The sequence below is a fragment of the Alternaria metachromatica genome (genome assembly GCF_023757995.1).
Source record: "Alternaria metachromatica strain BMP 0045 chromosome Unknown scaffold_13, whole genome shotgun sequence".
NCBI classification, from domain to species: domain Eukaryota; kingdom Fungi; phylum Ascomycota; class Dothideomycetes; order Pleosporales; family Pleosporaceae; genus Alternaria; species Alternaria metachromatica.
The window spans coordinates 659,468-684,447 of NW_026055504.1; the positions used below are offsets into that span (position 1 = coordinate 659,468).

The window sequence follows — 24,980 nt, forward strand, 5'->3', positions numbered from 1 at the left end:
GTTGGCTAGTTTCCGAATCAGGGTGCAAGTATCTCGCTATCGGAAGCAGGGTTCGTGACAGGTCTTATCGCGTGGGAGATAGGTAGTTCAATCGGTATATGGGAGATATCCCGGAAATGCAAATCCAGTTGGGTAATCCAATGGAGAGTCAGACGAGTCCTACTTAGGGCCCTAGGTTGCCGGTAACGGCGGCGAGGAGTATGAGGTGACTGATGGTTCGCGCCGTCATTGAAGGTCTACGAAAGAAGTAGAGGATGGGCGGAGGCGGGCGGGATGGCGGGATCAGCCTGGCCTTGGAGCTTGGAGACCTAGAACCCTGTGTGGGGAGAGAGCAGGCGCATAATCGGGGGTGGCAGTCGTATATACTGGAGTGTCGCTGGAGAGCGCGCTGCGAGAGTCTTTTGTGGCAGACATGTGCTCGGGATGGGTTTCAAGATGCAGGGTGCACGGATGTTGCTTGGAGGTAAGCTGGATGGGCTCTAGCGGCTTCCTGCATTCTATCTTACGTACAGCCGAGAGATAAGGACTTTGCGGTGGGCCAATGGCTGCCGTGCATGGCTTCCCCCACCTGAATAATGTGATCTTTCCATTACTCCAGCTCTTGCTTATCTGTGCGTCTGTACTACACAGGATCCAGTTTAACTGTCTCGAGGAATTACTCTTATGTACTCGTTACCATACTCCATAGTTTTAGTATTGGCGCATGCACGTCACCCACGGCTACGCATCATTATCGCTCGCCTAGCACTGGTAAACAGTTGACGACCGTTTGAGGGACCTTGCAGCTGACAGTTGCACCGCTGAATTTTCTTGTTCGCAGCCTCGACAGCACATGGCACGACGTGATGGATCCGACATTTTGCCACGTTCCGAGGTTTTCACGAGCCGCCTCATCGTGAGGCAGCTCGCCCGACCATGCCAGTATCCATGGTAATGGTATGAACGGCCTCCGCACGTGTCGCGTGTTCTCCACAAGCCCTACTGCCATACTTAGCATAGGACCCCTCGATAGCGATCTCCGCTCCGCTCTGCCCCTGGTCTCGTTTCTCACCGCTCGCACTTCAGGCAAAACGCTTTCCGCTCCGACCACCGGCAGTGCGCAGGACCCGAATATCTCCGCCAATCCTAGTCAGCGAGTTGCATCTTGCCGTTGCATCTTGCCGTTGATGTCATAGCACTTTTCGCCGTTGACGCGATTCAGGGAGGCTGGGTGAAGAACCGCGGCGCCGCCAAACCTCCCAAGACCGAAGAAGGCTGGAAAATCGGATGCGATCTACGCCAGTGTACGTAAAACGCAGGCTTAGCCTCGCACTGCCAGCGACCTCAGACTTGGGTTGCGATGCTGCGGGATGACAGATGGATACCCAGCTGCACGCTCAGTACTTCCACATTCGTCCTCGCTTAAACTACCGTTTAATCTCTCAACAACGGAACGATATATCCTCCTCCGAATACTGGAGGTCGTTGTTGAAAGGCCCGTAAAGAAAGTCAGATCCCAATATTCCCCTCATCGCCCGCTTGATGCGACTGGCCTAAGTACCGGAATGAAATCCGTCCGCTCAACCGCATGTAGATTTGAAAGACCATGGGTTCGTGGTTGACATTACGAGATCTTTAAGCGCAGATCCGCATGTGAGAGACTAGAGGGTGTGGATTCTGCCCAGGCTGATGACATCTCAGGGAAAGTCGGGCCGCTTTTCTCCGGAGTGTGAATTATCCACTCCGTCGTCACGACTACATATTGCGCCCTCTGAAGAGTCAGTCTAACCCTTTTTCGCGCACTTCCACTGGATGTATGCGAGAGTCCTTGACTCGGTAGTCCAAAAACCTGCCTCGTAGACGTTGGGATTCTTACGTCGTGTCTGCTTGAGCATATAAAAGGAGCCAGGTATACCTTGACAATGCCCAAGTAACAAAGTGCCAACACATCGTAGACGAAGCCTAAGCCCACAACATCAATCTTTAGCCACCGCTGCAGGAATACGTGTAGGATGACGAACCCTCAATTTGTCGTGAATCTACAGTCAGCATCTCCTTGCCACTAGCTTGCTCTTGAGACCAGCAATATATCATAACCTTGGATTCGGGCTGATTGATCTTCAAGATCTACTCATAGGTTGAACTTCCTCAGATTCTAGATTGATATGGCGGTAAAACCCTGGTTCTAGATGGCCGCAATGGACACTATCTAGCACGGAGCGACAACGAGCATGTTGCTCCCGCGTCCGAAGAAAGCACCGGGGGCTATGGAGGCGTTGCCATGGTGCTTGATGTTGGCCTGTCCGCATATGTTCGCTGTTGGGGTTGACTCAAGATTCTCTTCCCCATCATGTAAACACAAGCAAATAGGTCAAGAAGAACTTACGCAGGGACCGAGATTGACATGTGGGTAGACCAGAAAGCGAGGAGGGTGTGGGACACGCTAGATTCGGTCCGTATGAGTGTGCATACGTCAAGTTGCGCTTTCCGTGGCACTCTGGTGCAAGAAGGTCATTTCAACAAGTATCAGATTTGGACCAGGTGAAGGAGCTATGGATCTATCATAAATCCGCATAGCAATTAACAACCATATACCTAATCCATATTCTCTTGCCCAATGTCCGGTACTCCTTGCACCTCCTGCCTCGGCCATATGTACAATTGTGGGCTTCGGGTACCCTATCATAATGGATATAGAGACGCGCTTTCGACCCGGTCGTAAACCTACAACCCCAGCGCATCGATCATACCACCGTAATCATATCGTCGTTATGTTTAACGCGCCTCGCTGGAAATGGATAAAGAAGGTATCGCGAATAGGCCGTCTCGTGTGCCGTGATGGTGTGCGCAGCTGTTGCGCGTGTTCGGTCAATGTGGATTAGACCTCTGACTGCGCCGCGGTTTGATGTTGGATCAGTGCATGGGAGGCTGATAGTTGATCGGTCGCCTGTTGGAGGATTAGCTTGCAGCGCGCGGTGTATGCACTGACACAACGTACTTGAAAAGCAAAATGTGAGGTTCTGGCTCATGGACCTCGTAGTGCTCCCATCCCAAACTCTGTCTCCAAGTCAGCATATATGTTGCAGCCTGCACTTGAGCCACGCGTACCTGTGTGATGCCCAGTGCCCGCCATTCCTCCTCCCAGAGCAGCTTCAGTGTGCCTCGCGCGCCGTCGAAGTAGTCTTTTGGGATAGCCTTCAGCATTTGCTTAGGCAGCTGCACATGGCGGTATTCGTATGCGTCGTCCGAGTATCTGTGTTCGCGGTCAATAAAGAAAACGCGCTGACCGCCTCTTGTGTTGACAACCCACCTCGCCGAGTAGTGAATCGCGTCGACAAATTCATCCAGCTTTTCCTTCTCGTGGTCCGAAAGCGGGCGCGGCTTCTTGTTTCGGCGCGTGAAGTCGATATCCAATTCGCCCGACATGGTGCGCGTAGGGTGGTGTGAGGAGCTCGTGTGCTCCGAGGTCGTCAGTGGGGTGTTGGCGGGTGGTAGAAGCGAGCGGGGCGGGCAGCTGCTCTGGTGGGAAGTCGCAGTCGTGGGTGGGAGAAGGAGCGCTTAGATGCAGGATCTCGTGTTCAGGCGCGTCGGGCGTGTGATTATCGAGCGAGAGAAAGAATAGTTCAAGTAAATGAACCCAAACAGCTCTTGTTTACCCAGTCGTGAAATTTGGTCGATTGTCCAAGCTTCTACGCTAACTCGGCTGCAGCCTAGCGTAACCGTCTTACCACGTTCTTACCGCTGGGCAACGTCTTTCACCCCTGCATCTGCATCTCCGCTGATCGACGTGCAGTCGAGTTTCGATGCAGACCACTCTAATGCGAGCTTACGTACGCTTTCTGTCTACGGTCACCGTTGTCTCTGTTCTTCTTCATCCTCAGACATATCCGGACATCAAGACCGCCTCACTATTTCACCACAGCAACCAGCCACACCTCATTCAAGGAAAACTCTAAACACCATGGAACCTACATCAAGATGAAAACTTGCAAAGTAGGCGACCCAATGTCAGTGTAGGCTCCAGACCCATTCAGCTCTCTCCTTATTTGAGGTCGCCACAAATCTTATCTTGTACTAATTCCATGCGAATCGTTGATGAAGCCGTATACATGCCTGGAGGACCCATGTCTTTCGTCTTGCAGTCCTTTCTTGAATCGCATACTGTCCACTACCCCAAGCCACAAACAGACGCCCCAAGAACAGGCAGATACATGTAGCGTGCGCGTACGCTTACGCTTACGCGTACTTGACAACCGCTGCTCGATGGGCGCATCACCGTTTATCAATTTCAACGGTCTCGCCGCTATCGATATCACTCCGGGCACACTGGCAATGGTTTCTCCTTGTTACCTCTACGCACCCTATTTTCCCGCTCAAATAGCTTCTCCAGCATCTCGCGCTCCGCACAGCCTTGCAACCACGGAGTCTTTATATCCAAGTTCGGCCGCCCAAGCACACCCACGAACTGTACACTGGCTTCTTCGTTGGACCACTTCCTAATGGAGGCTGTGTGCAGTCGCTTCAACCCCACATTCCACGCTCTTTCGTTGAGTTTACTGCGATATAACACATCCTCCAAAACCGCGTCTTCTTCCTCCATCTGCTTCGTCTCATGTCTGGTGCGTTTCAGGTACCATGTCAAGAGGGTGATTGGGACTGCAAGACCGATGATACCAGCGAGGACAACCACGAAGATGGCGCCAATAGGACGTGTGTATTCTGGAGTTGCATCCCTATACGTGGCAGGGGGGTATGAATTGAGCCAACGACGAAGGTCGCATATGATGAGAGTGCGTTGTTGAGGTGAGGCGCGTAGTCATTGGTGTGTCGACAATCAGCGAATTCGCGTGGCCACACTCTCCGGAACCAACGTCCGCATTGAGAACCTCCGAGGCCTTGCCGTAGAAGCTTTCCGGCATATCAGGGTACGGATGCGTGTCGACATCAATATGGTCTCCTCCAATGTTCGCCATGATACACATTGTCAGAATCCGTCGATGTCGAGAGTGTCTGAAATCCCAAGGTTTCATAGATCGAAGGTACTATGTTTGCTTGCTGGTCTATGGAGCTCAGCGTATGATTTGTACGATCCGGACTCGGGTAAAGGGGGAAACACAGAACTAGACACCAGTCTTCGCCGTCATACAACGCCTATAATGTCACTGGCTATAGGTAGGATATGACAACAGTGCTACCAGCAGACAGGATTTACTTGTGTTCACACCAATCCTACAGCCCAGCCTGAGCTACCATGGAGTTGACAGGACGCGTACCAGCTGTCATGGCTACCCTTGCGGACATAAGTCCCACTGTGCGCTCCCGAACTAAGATGACAAGCCACTTCAGCATGCAAGCGGCTTTATACCACAGTCGTGCGATGATAACAGGCGCAGCTAGGAAGGTACTTTGGATCAGTCGCACGATATCTCCACGTGCCAACGTTCCTTCAACTATGCCAGTATCTTCCAGATGCTGACATGAGATAGTGAGAGAGCACATTACTCGAAACCTTCTTCATTACAATTACCTCTAGATACTTCCACCAAACTCTTGTCCACTCTCTCATTCCGTCCGATACTCCCTACACACGATCCCATCCTTATCCGTCCTTTCAATAACTCTGGATCTCTTCGGCACAGCACCATTATCCACCCTCCCATCCCTCCACTCCCATCTCAACTGTTTCTTCGGCCTAACCACCACCGCCTGTGTCATCTCCGACTTCTTCTCCCCCAAATCCCCATGAACCACGTTGATGCCTTCGTCCGTAACTCCGCGTTCCAACCACTCGCTCGCTCTGTCATCACTTGCGCTCGTCTTGATCTCGGGCAGTAGTTCGATTGATGGTGATGGCGGTACGGACGAGTAGCGTTGCTGTAGGTCTTCGTAGTGCTCCTGTTGTATTTGTTGCCGCGAAAGGCGATGCGATAGGCGGGACTCTCGACCGGATTCGAGATCGAGTAGAGCGGGCTCCTGGGCTGGTTGTTGACTGGCCTTTCTCTTGTGTCGATTGATGAGGCGGATGACGAGGTAAACCAGCATCAGGATGAGGATCGTAGATGTCAGAACGATAAGGGCAAGGAAGAGATCTGTCAAAAAGTTCGTATCGGCCATGTTAAACGTGCTCATGGCGAAAATGTCGATTTGTACCAACGCCTGCAAAAGGACAGAATGGAGAGAGTTGCAAATGCTGTGGCGCCTGCTGCGAGAGGTATACTGCAGTACTTAAGGCTGTCAGGTGCAGCATGGGACGTAGCCACTAATCAAGAGATCTCTTTATCAAACAGCCGGACCAGTAAAAGGATTCTGTATCCATGCATGAGCTCAACTGTACGAGGGTCCGGCTAATCTGCTTTGTGGTCGTGTTGTGTTGTGCAAAGTGGTACATACTATGGGAGAGGGAACTTGCACGACTCTTCATCGACTCGAGGGACAGCATAGCCCGTTTGAAGGACGAGGCCTTTCCATGACACGCACAAGACAACGCTCAGATCAGATCAGGAATGAAAGCTCTTTGGTCAACCTAATGGGTATGTACAAACTTGCACCTTAAGCCGCCTGATCCAACGCGCCAGTGTAGTCATATACAAGCCTAACCCTAACAACCTCATCGCCTCCGACCTTCCTAACCACAAACTTCCTCGTCAGCTTCCTCTCACCCCCAATATCCGCGAAGCCCCAGATCTGCCACGCAGTCCATTTGTTCGCCTCGTTTTCCACAAAGCTCTCGACAACATCTCCTTCTTCTGTCTCCTTCAACCAGCCTTCTGCCACAAACTTTGCATCTTCCTCGCTCACACCTGCAGCCTTTCCTTCTTCGACTGCCTTGGCTAGGGCAATGTAGCGCGAGCGTCCCTTGACGGTGCCGAACAGCCGGTCGACGTGCTCGCGGTAGTGCCAGTCTAGGATGCGAGTCTCGGTGGAGCCTTTGATGCCGCCGGTGATGAGTTGGTCGATCTTGATTTCTGTCGTCGGCGTGTTGTCTTCGCCGTCTATGGTGGTTTGGTACAGGTGTTGGGTTACCGTCGCTGCGCCGAGGGCTTTACGCGTCAACCAGCCCATGCCTTGGAGGGCGAGGACGGCGTCGAATGCATCCGAGAGGGACTTGTTCTAGGATGTGTTAGAGCGATGTTGCGATGCACGAAATGATGAAGGTGTGCAAAGAACACAATGACTTGAAAGCTTCTTGAAACTTACCATGACCCATTTCCCCTCGAGGTTCTTGATATCAGCACTCGCTGGAGCTGCCATATTGCCTAGTATGTTTGTTGGTAGAACTGTAGTTTGGTACGATCCGACTTCGTGGTGAGAAGAGCTTCGACAGCTATCGCGGGGCTATGGTGATTGGTAGCGGTGGGTACCGTCCTAGTTGGGGTGGCCATGTGCAGTGCATCTTATATGCCGGTCGCCCAAGCACCAAGCCTATCCAGAGACGCCGTGTGGATTAGCACCTGCCTTAGTCGACAATCGCACACTGTCACGTTCGTACCTGAGCGAACATCATGCGTGGCGTCGTGGGAAGGGATGCCGAGGTTCGTCTGCTTCGGGATAGCACCTCCGCGGGGAACCCTGGTCTTCCATCTCATTTGCGCTCGCATCAACTCTCTCTATTCCCCAACCACCGACGGCACACCTCCAGCTTAGGACGGGTCGCATGTGAACACTGCTCGGGAGAAGGCTTCCTGGACGCGTAACTTCCCGTCTACGGACTGATGGGGCCAGTCAGAAGAGCATGATACTGATCGCAAAGCGCTGACACGCGATGAGGTGATTTTTAGCTGCATCGCCTCATCTCCGATTCATACTTGTCCTCCTGTGCGCCTTTCGTCTGTCAGTCTCTATCTCCGCCTCCATCGTTGAATCGAGCTTGATGCAGCCCAAACGAGGAGCAAACACGAGACATGACCAGGAAGCCGACAGATGACTTCAAAGTGACACGATGTTGCCGCCGGCAAATGGCTCAAAAACCGCTGGGTCTCTTGTAAACCTTCCATCGTGCGCATGTGCGCTAACACTTCGACTTCACTCACTGGAGAAACTTCTGTCACTCCACAAGAACTATTCTAAGAACAGTTTCCTCGCTGTACCTTACTCTCACGAGTACTCATCAGGTGCCGCACGTTTCGGTTCGTGAAATGTTCCGAAACAACGAGCATGTTTCAATGGCCGCCGACATGGTGAAGCTTAGCGCGCAAGCACGTCAGAACTTGCAACAACCGACGGCACAGGGGGGCGAGTATCATTAGAGAGTTCGCATCTGAGGTAAGGCTGCGACACGGAACGTATGTTGCTGGGGTTGGTCGATGCCTCAGATGTCATGTCCAAACTACCCAGCCGCTCGGTAATTTTCCCCTCAGCTTCAAGTCTGGTTCGCGGGTTGCTTTTGTTTACCAGGCATCTCAACACCTGCTTTGATTATCTCTCTTTCGAGCGCGCTGGAACTCGCACCTCGTATCTTCTTCTTTTTTCATACCCGCATCCTCGTCAGAAGGTCACTTAATTCTCTTGTGGCACAGTCGCACAGAGTCTCATCAAACTTCTCGTCACTTGGTCACTCATTGGACGTACACACGGCTTCGCGCAGCACTATCATCATATCGCCCCATTTCAGACGGTTACAAGCGCAGTGAAAGACAATTTTGCACGTTCCAATCGGTCTTGCGATCTCGAATTTTCGCCAGCAAAGCGCCATACAATCGTTCTTACTTCTACGGCGGCTCAGGAAGCCCGGGTACATAACGACTTGGCCGAACGGTTCCCAACGATACTTTCTTTTTCTCAACGTCCCAAACGGTCAAACTGAACAGAGGGACCGAGCACTCTTTCCCGCCCGATTCGACGTCATATCGCGCAAAAAGCTCGCAGTCGTGCATCGAAGTGACTCCACTGCACGCGTTTGTTTGTCAACAACAACCTACTATATTCACGACACTCGCTCTCGCTGAAAACCCACGCTCGTTCATTATTCTTCCAAACAATAATCAATCACCCCACATTCTTTTACCCGCCACGCGAACACTACGCCAACCCATCTCAACACCATATCAAACACCCCAAACCGCGCAACTCCACGCAACAATGAAGTCCATCTCCATCCTCACGGCCTTCGCCTCCACCGGCGCCTTCGCATCAGCAATCCAATTCCCCAACCTCCAAGATCGCGCCATTGATCCCGCAACCATGAACCCAACACTCCTCTCAGTCTTATCAGTGCTCAAAACAGCTATGCCCACGGGCCCCAACGCCCCCATGCCAACAGGCGATATGGAGCCGGGTTGGTACCAGAAATTACCCGGAGATGTCAAGAGTCTGTTACCGGAGCTGTATCCTGCTGCTGCGGCTGCGACGTCGGAAGCGGGCGCGGGTGTTGTGAGTCAGGCACAGAGTACGGATACGGTGGTGGTGAGTGCTTCCTCCTTTGCCTCATCATCTTTGTCGTCTCTATCCGTGTCTTCCTCTGTAAGCGCGTCTGCGTCTGCGTCTGCGTCTATTTCGGCGTCCTCGCCTTCCAACGCCAGCGATACATCTCTCACGACGTCGACGTCAACATCACAGACCGCACTTACTAAGACATCGCAGTTGGCGTCAACAATCACCGATCTAGTGTCGCCATCGTCATCTGAACTATCCTCAGAAAGCGCCTCACCCACAGCGTCTTCTGCAACTCCAGCCAGCGCTTCAGCTACGCCATCGAACTCACCGTCTACTGGCAACAGATTCGCGGTCAGGACGGAGACACTGGCCGCAATCGCCATGTTCAGTGTTGGAGCCGGATTCTGCATCTTTGCATAGTCTGATAACGATGCACGCTACTAGACGTTTGATGAGACTACGCTGCGATCGGTCCGCATTCTTTCTTCATCTTTTCACGGGTATTTCTCGGAGTTGTATGTGTAGGAAAAAAGCGGAGTATTTTTTGGATGTTGGGTGAACTAAGCCCGACCGAATGACGAGAACGATGGCTTCCATGCGCTGAGCGCTATACGACGAGCTTTGAGCGGGAGTACGTGTGCTTTTGCATGTTTTTTCTTTGTATATCCTTTTTGAGATATCCCCACACGATACGATACGAATGTAATGTAGCTTTCTGTTTGAGCATGTGAACAAAGACGCTACTATGAGTGCTACTGTTCCATCAAATACGTCTCTCCATATCCCGCACGCAGTATGCTTTACAAAGACACAAACCCCATGACAGCGCCGTTCCTCCCTCAGAGACAAAGCACACCCGCAACCCTGACCCCCAAGTCCAACACAGCAAGATGTTCATCCCCACCATCCACAAGCCTCTTATCCGTCTCACTAAACACACCCGCAAGCCTAACCTTCTTGACATCCTCAACCCTCTCATCATACATGATCTGTTCGTACAACTGACCCACAGTCTGCGACGCGCTCCACCCCTCTGCAATCATGTTCTCCACTACCTTGGCAATCTCGTTGTAGCGTATCGACTTGGTAGCCGATGACTTTGGGAAGAGCGAGTCGCTGAAGGAAGACAGTGTAGCTGGAGGCAGCACACCCGCGATCTCCGCGATGATAGGGAGGGAGACAGCGGGTGTCTGAGTCGGCGTTGCCGCGGAATCAATATCCATCTCATCGTCCTCAGCAACAACCTTCTTCTTCTTTTTGCCTCCCGCACCCTGAGCTTGGACGACAGCTCCAACAAGCCTAGCCGCAGATTGCAAGAACGTAATCGCCTTTCTCAGATCACCATCCGCGACGCGGACCAACTCCTCTGCCACCCCTTCTTCCAACTGCACATTCTCCAGCCTCGCGATATCGCCCACACGCTTAACCGCATTCCCCTGATCCAGACTCTTGAACCTGAACTTCGAACACCTACTCGCAAGCGGATCGATAATACGAGTAACGTAGTTACACACGAGACAGAATCTCGTCATGCGACTGTACGTTTCCATAGTCCTACGCAGCGCACTCTGCGCATCCTGCGTCATACTATCTGCCTCATCCAGCACAATGATTTTGAACGGCGGACACGGGTATTTATCTCTGTACCGCACTTGTTTTGTGTCGCCGCTGCTCGCGTCTTCCGTCATGACGTTGTAGGTGGGCGCTACGCTGAGTTGCTGGCGCGCAAAGTCCTTGACTTTTTGACGCACGATGCTGATGCCGCGTTCGTCTGAGGCGTTCAGTTCGAGGACGCGTGACTTCATGAGTTCGGGGCCGTAGAGTTCTTTGGCGAGGGCGAGGATTGTGGACGTTTTTCCTGTGCCTGGCGGGCCGTAGAAGAGCATGTGTGGGAGGTTGGAGGATTGCATGGTGCGGGAGAGGATTTGGATGGTGTTGTCTTGGGCTGTTACTTCGGAGAGGGTTTTGGGGCGGCTGTGATGCTGTTAGTGAGGGTGCAGAATGGCGTGCTTGGGTGTTGCGTTCGTACTATTTCTCTACCCATGGCTGCATGCGATTGGGCTCTTGCTTCGTCGTAGGCGCTTTTGATGAGCTGGCCTTTGCAGCGGCTTGTTGCCTCGCTTTTACGTTGAAGAAATCGGCCATTGTGGTGGTTGTGTGGAGATTGAGATGTTGGGGTTAGGGTGTTGAGCTGGTCTGCTAAAGTGCGACGCGTCGACGCGAGACCGCGAACTCACGTTTTTGCACAGACCACATCTTCTTTCTCCAACCCCATCATCGCGGCATCAAAACAGTTCGCCATTCCTCCATCATGCTCAAAGATCCAGATACCGTATAATCTTCCGCGACACACGTCTAAATCAACGATTCAGATAAGTTGAGCGATTCACATAGAGCAATGGATGATTTCGGACATGTCTCATGGCAGAAGATGTCAAAAACACAGTTCAACGGATATATTGCACACCCTGATTTCTTCTCGAGCGATGACCAGATGCTAGAAATCTGCGACGACGCCAAACAATGCATGCACCTCCGCTCATACCAAGCTCCTCAACTCCACCAGTATGCCCACCACTTCCAGGCTTCATGAGCCTTTCCATTGTCGCTCGGGTTACAGACCTATGGTGTCAGAGGTCGCGCCCCAGGAGTGTGACTAGCCTAGACTAATCTACTTCCCAAGCTTAACCCCCTTTACCCTCTTAGCCAACTGTACTGAATCGGAATCTGAGCCATAGGAGGACTGTCGCATCGTACCGCGGGTGTGGTCTCGGGCTGCAGCCCCCCTACTGGCCGACTGGGACTGGGGCGAAGATTGATAGGAACGTTTCGGGGGGCGCTCACCACTTTCTTTGAGAATGGTCAGAAGGGTTGCCCAGCCTCCGGTATGTTGGAGCGCTGAGCCTTCTGAGGTGTCGTGCGTTGATGCTACCTTGAAGAGCAGTGACTCTTCGTCCTAGTCGTACAGTTAGCAAAATATCCATGCAGTTTTGCAGTGACGCACCTTTGACAGAATGCCGAGGTTATGGATAAAGCAAAGCATGTGGAAATTCGAAATGGCATTGAGACCGCTGGTCGTGTTGAGCGCCAGCCCGTTCGCTCTGGCGTTGAGAGCTTTGCCAAGATGTGAGATCTCTGGCATCTCGCCCATGGCCTCGCGGTTCTCGATCGGGAACTTGCCACCCGTGAAGAGAGGATTTGGCTGAGTAGGGAATCCGTGTGTTAGTGTGAGAAGCAGATATTCCACGGGGAAGTCGGGTTTGGCAATCTCTTGTACGTTCGCACCGTGTTCGTTGATTCTTCTGTAGAAAACTTCAGGAATGTACCGCGCGCGGTTCAAAGCTTCGTTGTCTTCTTCCGACTGAACAAGCATGACTGATGGCTCGGCTGAGGGCTCGATGATGTCTGCGCGGACCATCTCGACGGCGTCGTTCGAAACCTGGTACGACGAGATGCCAATCTGACCTTGATCATCGCCGCTGATTACGCATGTTACGAAGTTGGATCCGTGTCGGCCGGTGTCGCTCCATTTGGAAGGCCGGGGGTACCTTGCTTGATATCGTGCTGCGAAGCAGATTTCTAGGGACGAAAGGTAGTACGAGTCCATGTGTCGCTTGCAGATGACAGAGCCGTCGCCCTTGTCCGCGTCGAGGAGATCAGTAAAGATCACTCCGACGCGTTGCAGCCCACACTGTGCGGCAATCTCGTCAATCTCCTTCTCATTGTCCCATTCGCCTAGCGAGATGCCGTCCGCCTCGTTGACTTGCGGTGGCTCGTAGATGGTCTCGACAACAGCCTTTGTTCCCAGCGGCACCTCAGTATACTCCTCGTACCTCCCGTACAAGAAGCCCAGTCGCTGACAGCCCGTCTGTCTCCAGAAGTTGATCACATCGTCTACCACCTGTATCGAGGCGAACTCGACGTGATCTACCATGCGGTACTCTTGTGGCTTCAACGAGATGGCGCTAGGCATGCACTTGGTGCAGATACCCTCTGGGAACGGCTTGTGTCCCGATGGACAGTCGGGGCGTACGCGGTAGTAGGGTTCGGTCAGCGGTGGCATGTACGAGCTACCGAGCTCTGGCCTGTTCTTCGCCGAGTTGACTTTGCGCAGGTATGAATGGAAGGAGAGGTGCTTGATCTTCTTCTCGGCGAGGTATGCGGGCGAGTAGGGTTCGAGGGGCATACAGTAGTCGCACATGCCCTTGGGCCCGTGGGAACACATGCGGGCGTCGCGTTTCCTGGGGATTTTGCCATCCTGTCTATCTAGCCTGTCGTCGAGCGGGGACTGCCTGACAACCTCCCATGGGTTCTTTATAGTTTGCAGAGCATCGCCGATGGGAACGGAGCCCATGTTGGTCTCTTCGACGGGTTTGCCATTTAGTCGTGCGCCGCCGGTCGAAGATGCAGCATGGCCGTTCGGTGCCGCAGACTGCTCCTCGAAGGACAGGAAGAGTTGCGCGCCGTTTCTACGGTATCGTTAGCCGTGAAGACGAGCTCAGCCAAGTTACATACGATAGTCCCACTTGCTTGAAGCTTACGCCCTCAAGACCAGCAAGCTTCCTCGCGTCGCCTCCCTGCGGCTTGTTGCTAACACTGATGCTCTGGATGTCGACATTCTTGGGCAGCTTCTCGGCAACCTGGGGCAGAATCGACGAAAAGGTGTCCTCGGGCTGTACCGTCAACCGGAACTGGCCGTCTTTGCTAACGAACTTGTGCGAATTAGTAAGATATCACCTGCATTGGGCATAAAGACATACCCTCAATATCATGATCGGAACGCTATGAATTTCGTGGTGGAGTGGATAAAGGTGATGCAGGTGGTAGGTTATAGGTAGGAGATCGTGGAGGAAAGTGCGACCAGAAGAAATAAGTAGACAAAGGCGAGGTGCAGTGGTGAACCTTGGTTGGTGTTGGTGATTGATTCGAGAAGGCGCCTGTAGCGGAGCGGACATGGATGACGCAGACGCGCTAGAAGGACGCTAGTCGGGCGCGGAACTGGACAGATATTCGAATGTATCGATAAGTGAGACAACAGCGACTCGCCCTCCCTCTTGGTCTTCACCTACCCCATATCTCACTACTGAGAACACCGTCGCTCCTTCATAATCTAACGTCAGCGCCTGCATCGCATCGCGAGCTTGTCATACCTCTTCACATTCCGCGCAAACAAACCACACACAACCCACACAACATTCACCATGTGGCCCTTCGACATGGTCGACTGGGTAATGCTTACCGTGCCCATCGCTTACATCGGTATCCTCGCCGGATCGTTTACAGTCTTCACCAACCTCTACCGCAAGCGTCAAGCCGCCAACGCCGCATCCCTCGAACCCTGGTTCCCCACACATCTCCAGCGCAATGTCTACCTCTCCCTACTACACATGGACGAACCCAAGGTGCCGGACAGCGTACTCAAGGCTGCGCTATTGCGTCGCGCAACAGAGGACATACATAGGATTGTTCAGATAAGAAACGCCAAGCAGGCGCTGCAGGCATTGCTGCAGAGGGGTAGCGTGGGCGATGATCTGTGGCAGCGATTCCAGCGGGCAGAGAAGGAGATCGAGGAGGAACTCAGGGATGTCGTCAACGAGGTGAGTCCTGAGAGTCTAGATTGAAGTCGAGTGACTTCGCAATTCTTTGAGTATGACTAACATTGAGACAGGCCAATGCTTTCGCACCGAACTGGGGCCAGACCATCTTCCAATCCGCTTCCGAAATGGCACAAAACAACCACATCCGCGAGCGTCTCGGTGAGATCACAGCCAAGGCACCAGCGGAGAAGGAGTGGTGGGAGAACCGCAGGGCTGGCATCCAGTCCGAGTTCATGAAGGAGTTGGACGAGGAGAAGGCCAAGAGCGACGATGGTGTAATAGTGGAGAAGGCCAAGGCATGAGGAGTGCAAAGCTGTGATGATGCGCGCGTTTACTTCTAGGGGTCGAACATGGGGTTACTGAAGATGTATAGGGTCATGGCCTTTGCAGCATTTGTGTAGCTATCCATTACGCCTGTGATATGTCTCAGCCGTTGAGTTTTGATGTATTGAGGACCATGGCGTCTGAGACATCTGACAGGCATACTGGACAGCTACACATCAGTAGCTACGTGAGCGAATCACCATATTATCATCATCGTTTGCAGTCAAATTAGTGGACTTGAGCAGATGGTCAACTCTGTCAAACTTGTATCAACTTGTTCAAATGCTAAATTGCAGTGCTATAAACGCCATTATCCCATAGAGTACAAGCCCCATACTGCTAACTAACAAAGACTGTCTGTCGTACACCAGATATACAATGCTCGATCTTCCTTCTCTCTCTTATCTCCACCAGTTCATACATATATCGAGATCTTACTTCCTCGTGGGTCCGCTGACACCGGCACCGATAACACTGGGCAGCTCCTCGGCACCCATGCTGTAGAGCATACCAATACCAGCAGAGATCAAGAAGGCCAGAGTGACACCGGCACCAACAAAGAGCCAGAATTCAACCGAGATGTCCTTCTTCTGGCAAGCGGGGCCGCCCCAGTAGGTGACCTTTCTCTGGCCCTCCATACCCTTTCCGTCTTTGTGCTCGACCGTAGCGGCGCAGGCGCATCCATAGCAGTCAACTGTCTCCTGACCGGGACCGGATCCACGTCCCTTGTGGAGGAGCTTGCACTCGCCGTGGCTGGAGCAGTTGTGGGTCTGAGTCTCGCAAGCCGACATGGACTTGAAGCAGCTAGGAAGGATACCGCGAACAGGTCCCTTCTTGTTGTCGGCTGCAATGACGACGGGGAAGTCTTCCAGGTCAGGCACCTTGGAGACAGCAGGTACGGGCTGGGAGGAGAGGATTGCCTCGGGGTTCTGGCGGCGGGCCTCCTTGGAGGGGACATCGTAGGCGCCCCACGGTTGGGCAGCGCGCTTGGACTTGGACTTGGCTGAACGCGGCATCATGACGACAGTCGTGGAGAAGCCTTTCTCCTCGGCCTTCTTGTTGACGCTGCTCAGCACTTGGGCAATCTGCTCGGTCGATAGGTCGTCTTTCGTGCCGGTGGTCCAGATGTTGAGGTAGCCATTGTAAGCGTCCGACTTCTCGTTCGGTGGGAGCGCCGACTCAATGTCGAAGTTGGACGTATATGTCCGTTGCTGGGGGTCTGAGAGTGCCGGCAGCGACTTGGCTTGTGCTATGAAGTCCATGACCAGGCGCTGGTTGTCCTCGACAGATGGCGCACTCGATATCGCAAAGTCGTGTGTGCGGTCTGATCCATCGTTGATGATGACTGAGAGCTCGGGTTAGTCGTATCCTTCGCGATGCTGTCGTCACGTATGCCCACCTGTTGCCTCATCTTGCTCGGCGCCCTCCACCCACATCAGCAGGTGCGCCTTGGATTGCTCTGCATCGTCTGCGCCAAACAGCTTCTGGTGCCTTCCTCCATACGTGTTGATGTGTCTGATTGTCTCGGCCTCGGGGTGCTCGACAGAGTGGAATCGCGATAGGCCCAGGCGCTGGGCGATGATCAGACGCGCTGTCTCGGGACTGACGGTGGGGCGAGCTGCAAGGACGGTGCAGTACAGCGATGAGGCGACAAAGGCGCCGGATAGCTTCATGGTGGCGGTGAGGATGGAGTTGAGGACGTTCCGCGATGATGCAGGTGCATCATCGCCATCCTGAGCTGCGCTGCGACCTAGACGGAACTAGCGCCGAACCTGCCTCACCTCCGCCCGCAACTATCAGTGATACAACCCGTGGGGCGCTATCAACCGCATTCCCTTGTTAACGCCGTACAGCTTCACGCGCATTCTTTGTTCTAGAAAGACCTAAATGTCTCTCTACTTGATCTTGCGTTCCTCATTCTCATAACACTCGCTTCCGCCTGCGCCAGACCAATGTCTACGCCACTGGTGCTTCGGCGCAACTTCTCCCTCTTGAACCGGATACCACATGCGCGTATAGTCCGATCGGCAGCACGAGATGGCCACGAACGAGTCATAATACAACGAGTGCGTATACGGCGACCATTCCTCAGCAGGTCGTGAGTCGCTTCACACATCCCCTGTAGTTTCCACGTGCTAACTGTCCACAGACGATTAGTCGGTGCCGTCGCAGTCGGATTGGCCTTTTACGGAATCTCGAGATATATTAGCATAAGTGTTGAAGTTGAAGAGGTCAACGACGGCGGGTGGACAACGGTCGGCCGAGAAGCAGACGATGAAGACGAAGACGACGACGAAGAATACGACCCTATACTATTCATACCCACCGGCTTTTCGAGGCTACAGCCGAAGAGATTTTGGAAAGGGTCAGATCCAGAATGGCAACAGTTCAAGAAGCTGGCGACAGACCGTCCAAGGATTGACAAGATACGAGGTACGATATCCTTGGCCGAGCATGTCGTTCATGTACTGACAACGTGACAGGAGAATTAGTATACAGAGTACGCAACGCTTTCGCCAAGCACCCAATTCTCGTCGCAAAAGCCGGCAAAATCGACACGAGCAAAGGCAAAGTGTGGATTGAGGTCAAGTTTCCAGACACCACGCCCGACGAATACGCACAGCCCGGGATAGAGCTGTTGGAGGATGGAACGTTGCGGAAGGCAATGAGACCAGTCGACAGCACTGTTCACCACCGCCTGAATCGGCTATTCTATCCCAAGGAGGCAGCAAAGGCCATATACAACAGCACAACGAGCAAACTAGGAAGCTCATGGAAAGGATTCAAAGTCTATATGGGCTGGAGTCCAGAATCGAAGACCGAGACCGTCCAGGAGCTCGTTCAGAGAATAAGCGCCAACCCGCGATCATCGGCGAACCCCACGACGAGCGTCCCTTCAAGGCCTTTCTCCACGTCTGCGACACCTACCCAGCAGCCAGGTGCGTCGCCCTCTGTCGCACCTGTCGACGGCGCTACCAAGGACCTCGACCGCGTCACAATCGATCCCAAGAAGTTCACACTAGACCTGTCGCAATTCCAGGCCGACTTTCGCAGAACGTTCAAACCGTACCCACACCCGGTCCCGCGCGGCGCCTTCGTGGTGATGGGCCTCGTCGAGGTATACGGCGAGCGAGCGAAGATCACGGTCAGTGTGCACGCTGTGTACGATCCCAAACAGGGTCGCTACGTGGGCGTGACTGCACAACCGTACAATTTTGTGGAATTTCGTCAGTCCCCAAAGGGCGGGCCGTAGATCTTGAATGATGGGACTTGAAGCGTTATACCCGGCGTCGAGGGCGTTTTGAGCGTTAGATATCACGTCATGTCATTCATTGTGTGGGTAGCGTCTGCTTGCGTTATGTGATCACGTTGAGCGGCATTTGTAGGTGTTTAGACTGCTCTAAGTGGGGGAAGGAATGCTAGACTTATACATCACTTTCCATCGTCCCGTCTTGGTCGTCTATGTCTATATAAATTCTCTCTGGTCTTTGTGCTTCTGCTCTCTCCTATGCACTTCGTACTCATCTTTCCAAAATGATGAACAGCCGTATGCATGAGTTGCGTCTTGCCTTCCGCATCTCTTCCAAAAACGCTGATTCTCCGGGCATGTTTCTTCTGCTCATCGAACGCCTACAAATTACATCCGAGGACTGCGAAATGCCGCCTATCTTCCTTCCAGAACTTCCTTTGGGCTTCTCGTCATCGAAAAAAGAATTGGTCACTTTTCCATGAGCTCACCGAAAGAAGTGCCGTCTCACCAGATTCAGTCCTTCCAAAAACATGCAAGGCATTGCCGCATGGCACTGCTCCAGCAGAGAAGTTCAAATTTTCACTCCGTTGCACTTCTCCTCTTTCATATCAATACTTCTCGCAAGTACCAAAACGGAGTTTAGCTGACTCCATGAGAAGATCTGGAAGAGGAGTTTGTGAACCCCGAAAATGAATCGGAGGTGACACGTCCTGCGTGTTGCCTCCAAAATCACGGATAAGCCAAAGAATGTCTTGCCTCTCCGAGGTTACCAACATAATCTCCTAAAGCTGTAGAAAATGATTGCATGTGTCGAAAGAAACGCACACTTTGCTTTCATGATCTACTACAAAGCCGCCGCGCTTAGTACGATGCGCTCTTTGTCGCGACAGAGCTCAAAGTTCGAAAACAAGAGGGTAGTCGTACATGGAGTGAGTGCGGACTTACTCTGCGCTTTACCAAAAGAGTTTCATCCGGACAACATGGTTGCGACGACTGAGACGTACCTCATGTACTAGATCGACAAGATGGCATGGTCATGGACTGCTATGGCTGGTATAAAAGCTAACCACTCCTGTTCTTTTCCTCTTCTTTCTTGCTTCAACATACCACTTGTTTGTTTTCTCAAAATTCAGAGCGGAAGCGGTCATGGAGTCGACTCCTGCCACTCTTCCAAAATTCCATTACCACATCACTATGGAGTTCTATCGTGCCTTCTCTCGTTCAATGAAAAGAAATACTACAACGCGCAATGACTTTTCGGCGGCTCCCTGCCTTTCCAAATCGACAGTTGGATTGGAAACCATCGGCCTACCAGGATGGCCAGGGCTACTTTCCTCTTCAAAAACCGAGTTACCAGACCATGGTTCGACTTCGTCTGGTTGCGCGCTACGGGTGTGTCTATATAAACCCTCTTCCGTCGCCCTTTTACTCCTCTTCCAATCCACTATTACTCTATCGCGGGAACAAAAAGACAATCAACAAGATGCTATGTGCTGCTTGTGTGCTGCTTCTGTGTTTTCTGTCTATCAAAAAGTGGAATCCAAAGTTTCATGTCTTTCCCCCCTCCTTCCTGGATATCGAAAACAAGATCTATGTCTATCATGAGCCTTCCAAGGACCCCCTAAAAATTTTCGCAAAATCAGTACATGACTGCCAACAAAATCCTGCAACAGCATGTCACGCAATCGAAGACCTCCACATATCGAAAACCAGTAGCGAGTTTCCCATGATTGGGGCTCATAACGAGAGTCCAAAATATAAAAGAGAGCTGCTTTCCTCCCTTCCAGCGACTTTCAACTCTACCGCCTTCTTCCTCTTTCCAAAATAGAATGAAGACATAGACATGAGAAGAGCCTGCGCGCGCATCTTTACTCAAAATTTTACTATTACCGACAAATGTTGGCGGAACGCTTTGCTGGCCGGATTCTACTACTCAAACACTCCCTTTCTACCGGCATGACCGCTGTTTGGTGTTCTGCCCCAAACATTATCACAACTATCGTATGTCGCTGCAGAAGCATTCTGGCGGGCTAGCACAGCTTTTAGGCAACTGAAAGTCCACAGAGAGCGATATATGAGCCGGAAAGAGCTAGAAAAGGGTATAAACACCCTATCTGCTTGCTACAACTCTTCTTCTTCACAGCATCCGGTCACAACAGCAAATTTGACCTTTTTTCCAAAACAATACCATCCCGTTGTGATGTAGTATTTTCTCCGAAATCGACTCCTCTACTACGTATGTCCTGCGGTCCTTCCGCCTCTTCCTAAAATCGACAGTGTCGATTTGATGTGTTGCCTCCACCAGCGGGGTTTACCATACTAGAATATTCTCAAATACCGAACTCAGACGATATCTTGTTCCCCATGTTCAGTACTATGTTTTCTCGGAGCCTTTCCAAACACACCTGCAAAGATTACATGAGAATCATAGGCAACGCAAGATACATTCCACGCGGCGACTCGGAGGCTTTCAGTGCATAAGCTCTCCGTTACTGTTTTCCATTGCTTCTTTACTTCAGCGGTGCTTACAATCATCGAAAACTACAGGCACAAAGTTTGTGTGCGAGCTGTCCAACAAAACAGAGCTATGCTATAATCCCATGAGACGTTTCCGTCAAGTTCACTGATGATTTCTCAGAATGAGACTCGTGTCTTCAGTACACTAAGATCAAAGTCTGTATGCCTTGACTTGGGCGCCATAGTTGCTCGGGCGAAAAGGCGTGTGTATAGATAGCATGAGAGCGTGGGAGTATAGAATGACTGTAGCGAAGGAGTGCCAAGCCTCCTCTCCACTCTCCGCCTTCTGCGTTGTCTACACCTCGATTTTGACCTCGCCTGCTCCAACGGCACACGAGCTCATTCAATGTAAGAACCGAGCCTGCTTTTCGGTAGCAAGAAACGCGTGCCAGATACAGCCCGCGTGGTCCACCGCATGATCATGAACCGTACGGGTAATCTTTGACGACCTGTCGAGTTGGAAAAGTCGATGCAATACACGCACACCAGAGACATGCAGTTCCCGAAGCGTTCTTATGGGAATGCCTTGCGCGAAAGCGAGCCTCGTTCTGTCCGTGTTGTCTTCTTGCCAAATTGATGTTCTCCTGCCAATACATGTCAAAACGTTATCCCATGTTCATCGGCGACGACGTTAAAGCCGATGGTTATTAATAGTCTGCCGCTGATCGACTCATGTCCATCCATGTCTATAGCCACGTATTGAGGCCTTTGAAGAACACAGACTGTATAGGGAGAGCCGACGCATCGACTATCACGATGCCACCGGAAGGTTTTCGTATTGACCGTTGTCAAGACAGGAGCAAAGTCCGCATCATGGCCTTCTCCGCATCGCGCACAGTCTCCTTCAATGATTCATGCCAGCCTCGCCGTTGTCAATAATAGCAAGATCGCGACGGAGTTGCCCCTTGGCAGCAACACGAGTTCGTACAGCTATTAGCAGTATCTGTGCTTCCTCTGTGCTTTCTCCGCGTGTGGTGCTTTTTGCTTATCAACGAGCCACACCGAGGTCAAAGCCACAGACCCCACCAGGGGGTGGCTGATAAAAGCAGTGTTGAAGCGAGTGATGATGCTTTTCTCAACCGATGCGCATGCATCAATGTACCCAAGTGGTATCCAGCAACATGACGTAAGTACGATAGGCTTGGACGGGTGTTCAAACGCAAAGCGTCGAGGTACGAGGATGTCGGGCCGTGAAAGTGCCGCGCGGTCAACGGCGGCGTCGCAAAATACGAACTGCTCGGTACTCCTGCTGAAAGTATGTGCAGCGAGGTAATGCGGCCAACCTGCAACGTTTTCCCTCCATCTTTCCGTTCGCGGGCGGGGAACTGCTGTCGCGCCTGCTACTGCAATGCAGTCGTTCACGCTAGAACTCAACGAACGGCAATTCCTTCACCCGGTGCTTGCACTGCGCGTGCGTTAGCGCAGCGTAGTCGCTTGGTTACAACCGACATTTACGTATGGTAGTAAAATGTCTGCTCCGTGTATGCTGATACGTGGAGACTGTCGGATGTGAGTCTGATTTTCTCAAGATTCCCGAGGCCGTTCATGTAATGCAAGTGCCGGTTTCGCTCTTACCATGGTACTCGAGCCCGGCACGAAGGGCCCAGGTCTTCCTTCAGACATGCTTAGGTCCCAGACGTCTCTTTCTATCACAGCAACCGACAGTACTCGGCATCTTGCTGCGGGAAACATAATTTTCAACACGCGAGTGGAACGTCTTACGTGCTGTGAGCAGCGCTCGAAAGCGGGGATGAGGCAGAGTTTTGCTTACAACCTATGATCGGTGACGGAGTGGAGAACTGTCAAAGTCTGTTCTGTAGAGGCTGACAGAAGTTTGTGGACTGCAGCCCAAATGCCAGATTCCAGAGTGCGGACCGGCATCGCGCTGACATGTGAGAGAATGAAGCGACTTGGTTGTAGAAGGGTCTCGACCTTTACCAGTCGTCAAGTGTCATCCACCTCGGCGTTCAGAGGCCACAGTAGAAAGCCGTGGAGTATCAGCCGTGTTGGGAGCGCCACGTGAAAATGTCAAAAGCACGCGAGGCGTCGACGCCGTCGCCTGCGGCACCGCCTGAAGATGCCGCCGGATGGACAGCAGGCGTTCCTGGTGGTTGACGGAAGATTGCGGCTCGGTACGGGCCCATGGCATTTCTAGGCTTGTCTCATGGCCATGATTGGTGGGCGCATCCAAATTATGAGAAAGTCAGAAAAGCAATACTTTGTTTACTTTCTGTCTCGGAGGTCCTTGCTGCACAACAGAGCTCAATGCGCGCCGCACTGTCGTCGCAACCTGCGATGAATCATGACGCACCTCGTATCGTCTCGATTCGCATGACAGCATTACACGTTGTCGTTGATGATTTGTGCATGGGTGGACTCGAAATGGTGAGGATCTGCGCGGGACGTTTTTGATGTCGGGCGACGCCTGCCTTAATCTGCTTAGCGCGCTCCACCCCAAGTCAGTCCGCAGTCCAGAACAATGCCTCGTCCGGTCACCAAAAAACTTGTTCCTGTTTGTTCCTGCGCTGTTCCTGAAGAGACAGCTAGCCTAGACATGGATGCTGCGTTAGGTCCCCCAACGTCGCTCTCCAAGCCCACTACTACGCAAGATCTTCTCGTGCATATGCCGCGAAAACCAACGTGGCTCCAGCAACCCGGCGAGCGACGATCAATCGTCAGCATCGTGATTTGACGGCTACCCGACGTGTAATTTCCACATCAAGCTTGGCCCCTACAGCCCTACCAAGATTGACGAATGGTCAAACCCCACAACCGGCGCCGTCAGACCGGGCTTGCGGGAGATGGTCTTATCGCACGTGGATTTTCGGAGTTGGCAGTAGGCTTGGGTGAAACACTGCAGGAAAGGCCGAGAAGGCTACGCCATGCGCTGGCTCGCACAGGCGGTGGGCCACAGCTGTTAGTTCCGTTCACTGTGGGCGCTTCCTAATTTCCGTAAATATAAGTAAGTCGAGGAAGGCACCATGAAGCGGTATCTCACTCCTTTGAAGATCCAACTCAACCACGCTCTCTAGCAACCCCACAGTCATTCCTTGATCAACTGATCTGTCATTCATTCATTCATTATGCTTACCTCTACCTTCATTTTGGCCCTTGCTGGCCTCTCCTCCATGATCGAGGCATCTCCTCTTCAGGCACGTGGTGGAAGCAAGCGTGGTCTTGCCTTCCCCAAGAACCACAACGGTGTTTCTGGATCCCAGTGGACTCACAAGTTCGCCGGCTCCAAGGTCTCCTGGATGTACGACTGGGAGGCAGTCATCGACGGAACACCCCTCGACCTTGAATACGTCCCCCTTCTCCACTCCAACCAGCAGTGGTGCACTGAGGGCTGGAACACCAACATTGCCAATGCCAAGAAGAACTACAAGGTTTCGCACGTCTTGAGCTTCAACGAGCCCGACCAAGCTGGTGGTGGAGGTTCCAACATCGATGTCGCCACTGCCGCCGCAACCCACAAGAAGTTCATCCAGCCCCTCGCTGCCCAGGGTCTCCGCATCGGCTCTCCTTCTGTCACCAACGCCGACGAGCCCAACAAGGGAATCAACTACCTCAAGCAATTCATGTCTGCCTGCAACGGCTGCCAGATCGACTTCGTCGTCGCCCACTACTACGCCTGGGACAACGCTCAAGACTTCAAGAACTACCTCACCAAGTTCCACAAGACTTTCAACAAGCCCGTCTGGGTTACCGAGTTTGGTGTCACTTCTGGCAACGCCGACGAGTTCCTTAAGCAGGTCCTTCCCTGGATGGACGCTCAGCCCTGGATCGAGCGTTACGCCTACCACATGGTCGCCCCTAGCACCGACCAGAAGTACCTCATCTCTGCTGATGGCCAGAGCCTGTCTAGCATTGGCAAGATCTTCGCCACTGCTTAGAAGTTTGCTGTCTTGATAGACGCATCACGAGTTACGACCTTTTTACCT

General features: G+C 52.5%; 9 protein-coding genes across 9 annotated transcripts; 4 read left to right on the forward strand and 5 right to left on the reverse strand.

Moving 5' to 3' along the window:
• Positions 1 to 2,892: 2,892 nt before the first annotated feature.
• Positions 2,893 to 3,405, reverse strand: CKS1 (Cyclin-dependent kinases regulatory subunit (Cell division control protein cks1); the record flags this gene model as incomplete). Its single annotated transcript, XM_049333157.1, has 4 exons — positions 2,893 to 2,926; positions 2,978 to 3,036; positions 3,088 to 3,232; positions 3,290 to 3,405. The coding sequence occupies 4 exons, from the start codon at positions 3,403 to 3,405 to the stop codon at positions 2,893 to 2,895; spliced, it is 354 nt and encodes a 117-aa protein (XP_049187847.1).
• Positions 3,406 to 6,528: 3,123 nt separating this feature from the next.
• On the reverse strand, positions 6,529 to 7,230 carry J4E83_006244 (uncharacterized protein; the record flags this gene model as incomplete). Its single annotated transcript, XM_049333158.1, has 2 exons — positions 6,529 to 7,089; positions 7,177 to 7,230. The coding sequence occupies 2 exons, from the start codon at positions 7,228 to 7,230 to the stop codon at positions 6,529 to 6,531; spliced, it is 615 nt and encodes a 204-aa protein (XP_049187848.1).
• Positions 7,231 to 9,057: 1,827 nt separating this feature from the next.
• On the forward strand, positions 9,058 to 9,771 carry J4E83_006245 (uncharacterized protein; the record flags this gene model as incomplete). The annotated part of the gene is made up of 2 exons (XM_049333159.1): positions 9,058 to 9,381; positions 9,559 to 9,771. 2 exons carry the CDS (start codon positions 9,058 to 9,060, stop codon positions 9,769 to 9,771), a joined length of 537 nt encoding a protein of 178 aa, XP_049187849.1.
• Positions 9,772 to 10,190: 419 nt separating this feature from the next.
• RFC2 (Subunit of heteropentameric Replication factor C (RF-C)) lies at positions 10,191 to 11,496 on the reverse strand (the record flags this gene model as incomplete). The annotated part of the gene is made up of 2 exons (XM_049333160.1): positions 10,191 to 11,325; positions 11,381 to 11,496. The coding sequence occupies 2 exons, from the start codon at positions 11,494 to 11,496 to the stop codon at positions 10,191 to 10,193; spliced, it is 1,251 nt and encodes a 416-aa protein (XP_049187850.1).
• A 526-nt stretch (positions 11,497 to 12,022) lies between these two features.
• Positions 12,023 to 14,123, reverse strand: NPL4 (nuclear protein localization protein 4; the record flags this gene model as incomplete). The annotated part of the gene is made up of 4 exons (XM_049333161.1): positions 12,023 to 12,307; positions 12,356 to 13,820; positions 13,867 to 14,063; positions 14,112 to 14,123. 4 exons carry the CDS (start codon positions 14,121 to 14,123, stop codon positions 12,023 to 12,025), a joined length of 1,959 nt encoding a protein of 652 aa, XP_049187851.1.
• Positions 14,124 to 14,552: 429 nt separating this feature from the next.
• On the forward strand, positions 14,553 to 15,250 carry J4E83_006248 (uncharacterized protein; the record flags this gene model as incomplete). Its single annotated transcript, XM_049333162.1, has 2 exons — positions 14,553 to 14,948; positions 15,020 to 15,250. The coding sequence occupies 2 exons, from the start codon at positions 14,553 to 14,555 to the stop codon at positions 15,248 to 15,250; spliced, it is 627 nt and encodes a 208-aa protein (XP_049187852.1).
• Positions 15,251 to 15,706: 456 nt separating this feature from the next.
• J4E83_006249 (uncharacterized protein) lies at positions 15,707 to 16,945 on the reverse strand (the record flags this gene model as incomplete). Its single annotated transcript, XM_049333163.1, has 2 exons — positions 15,707 to 16,617; positions 16,672 to 16,945. 2 exons carry the CDS (start codon positions 16,943 to 16,945, stop codon positions 15,707 to 15,709), a joined length of 1,185 nt encoding a protein of 394 aa, XP_049187853.1.
• Positions 16,946 to 17,726: 781 nt separating this feature from the next.
• On the forward strand, positions 17,727 to 18,525 carry J4E83_006250 (uncharacterized protein; the record flags this gene model as incomplete). The annotated part of the gene is made up of 2 exons (XM_049333164.1): positions 17,727 to 17,731; positions 17,772 to 18,525. 2 exons carry the CDS (start codon positions 17,727 to 17,729, stop codon positions 18,523 to 18,525), a joined length of 759 nt encoding a protein of 252 aa, XP_049187854.1.
• A 5,597-nt stretch (positions 18,526 to 24,122) lies between these two features.
• Positions 24,123 to 24,932, forward strand: J4E83_006251 (uncharacterized protein; the record flags this gene model as incomplete). The annotated part of the gene is made up of 1 exon (XM_049333165.1): positions 24,123 to 24,932. One exon carries the CDS (start codon positions 24,123 to 24,125, stop codon positions 24,930 to 24,932), a length of 810 nt encoding a protein of 269 aa, XP_049187855.1.
• Between the last annotated feature and the right edge of the window lie 48 nt (positions 24,933 to 24,980).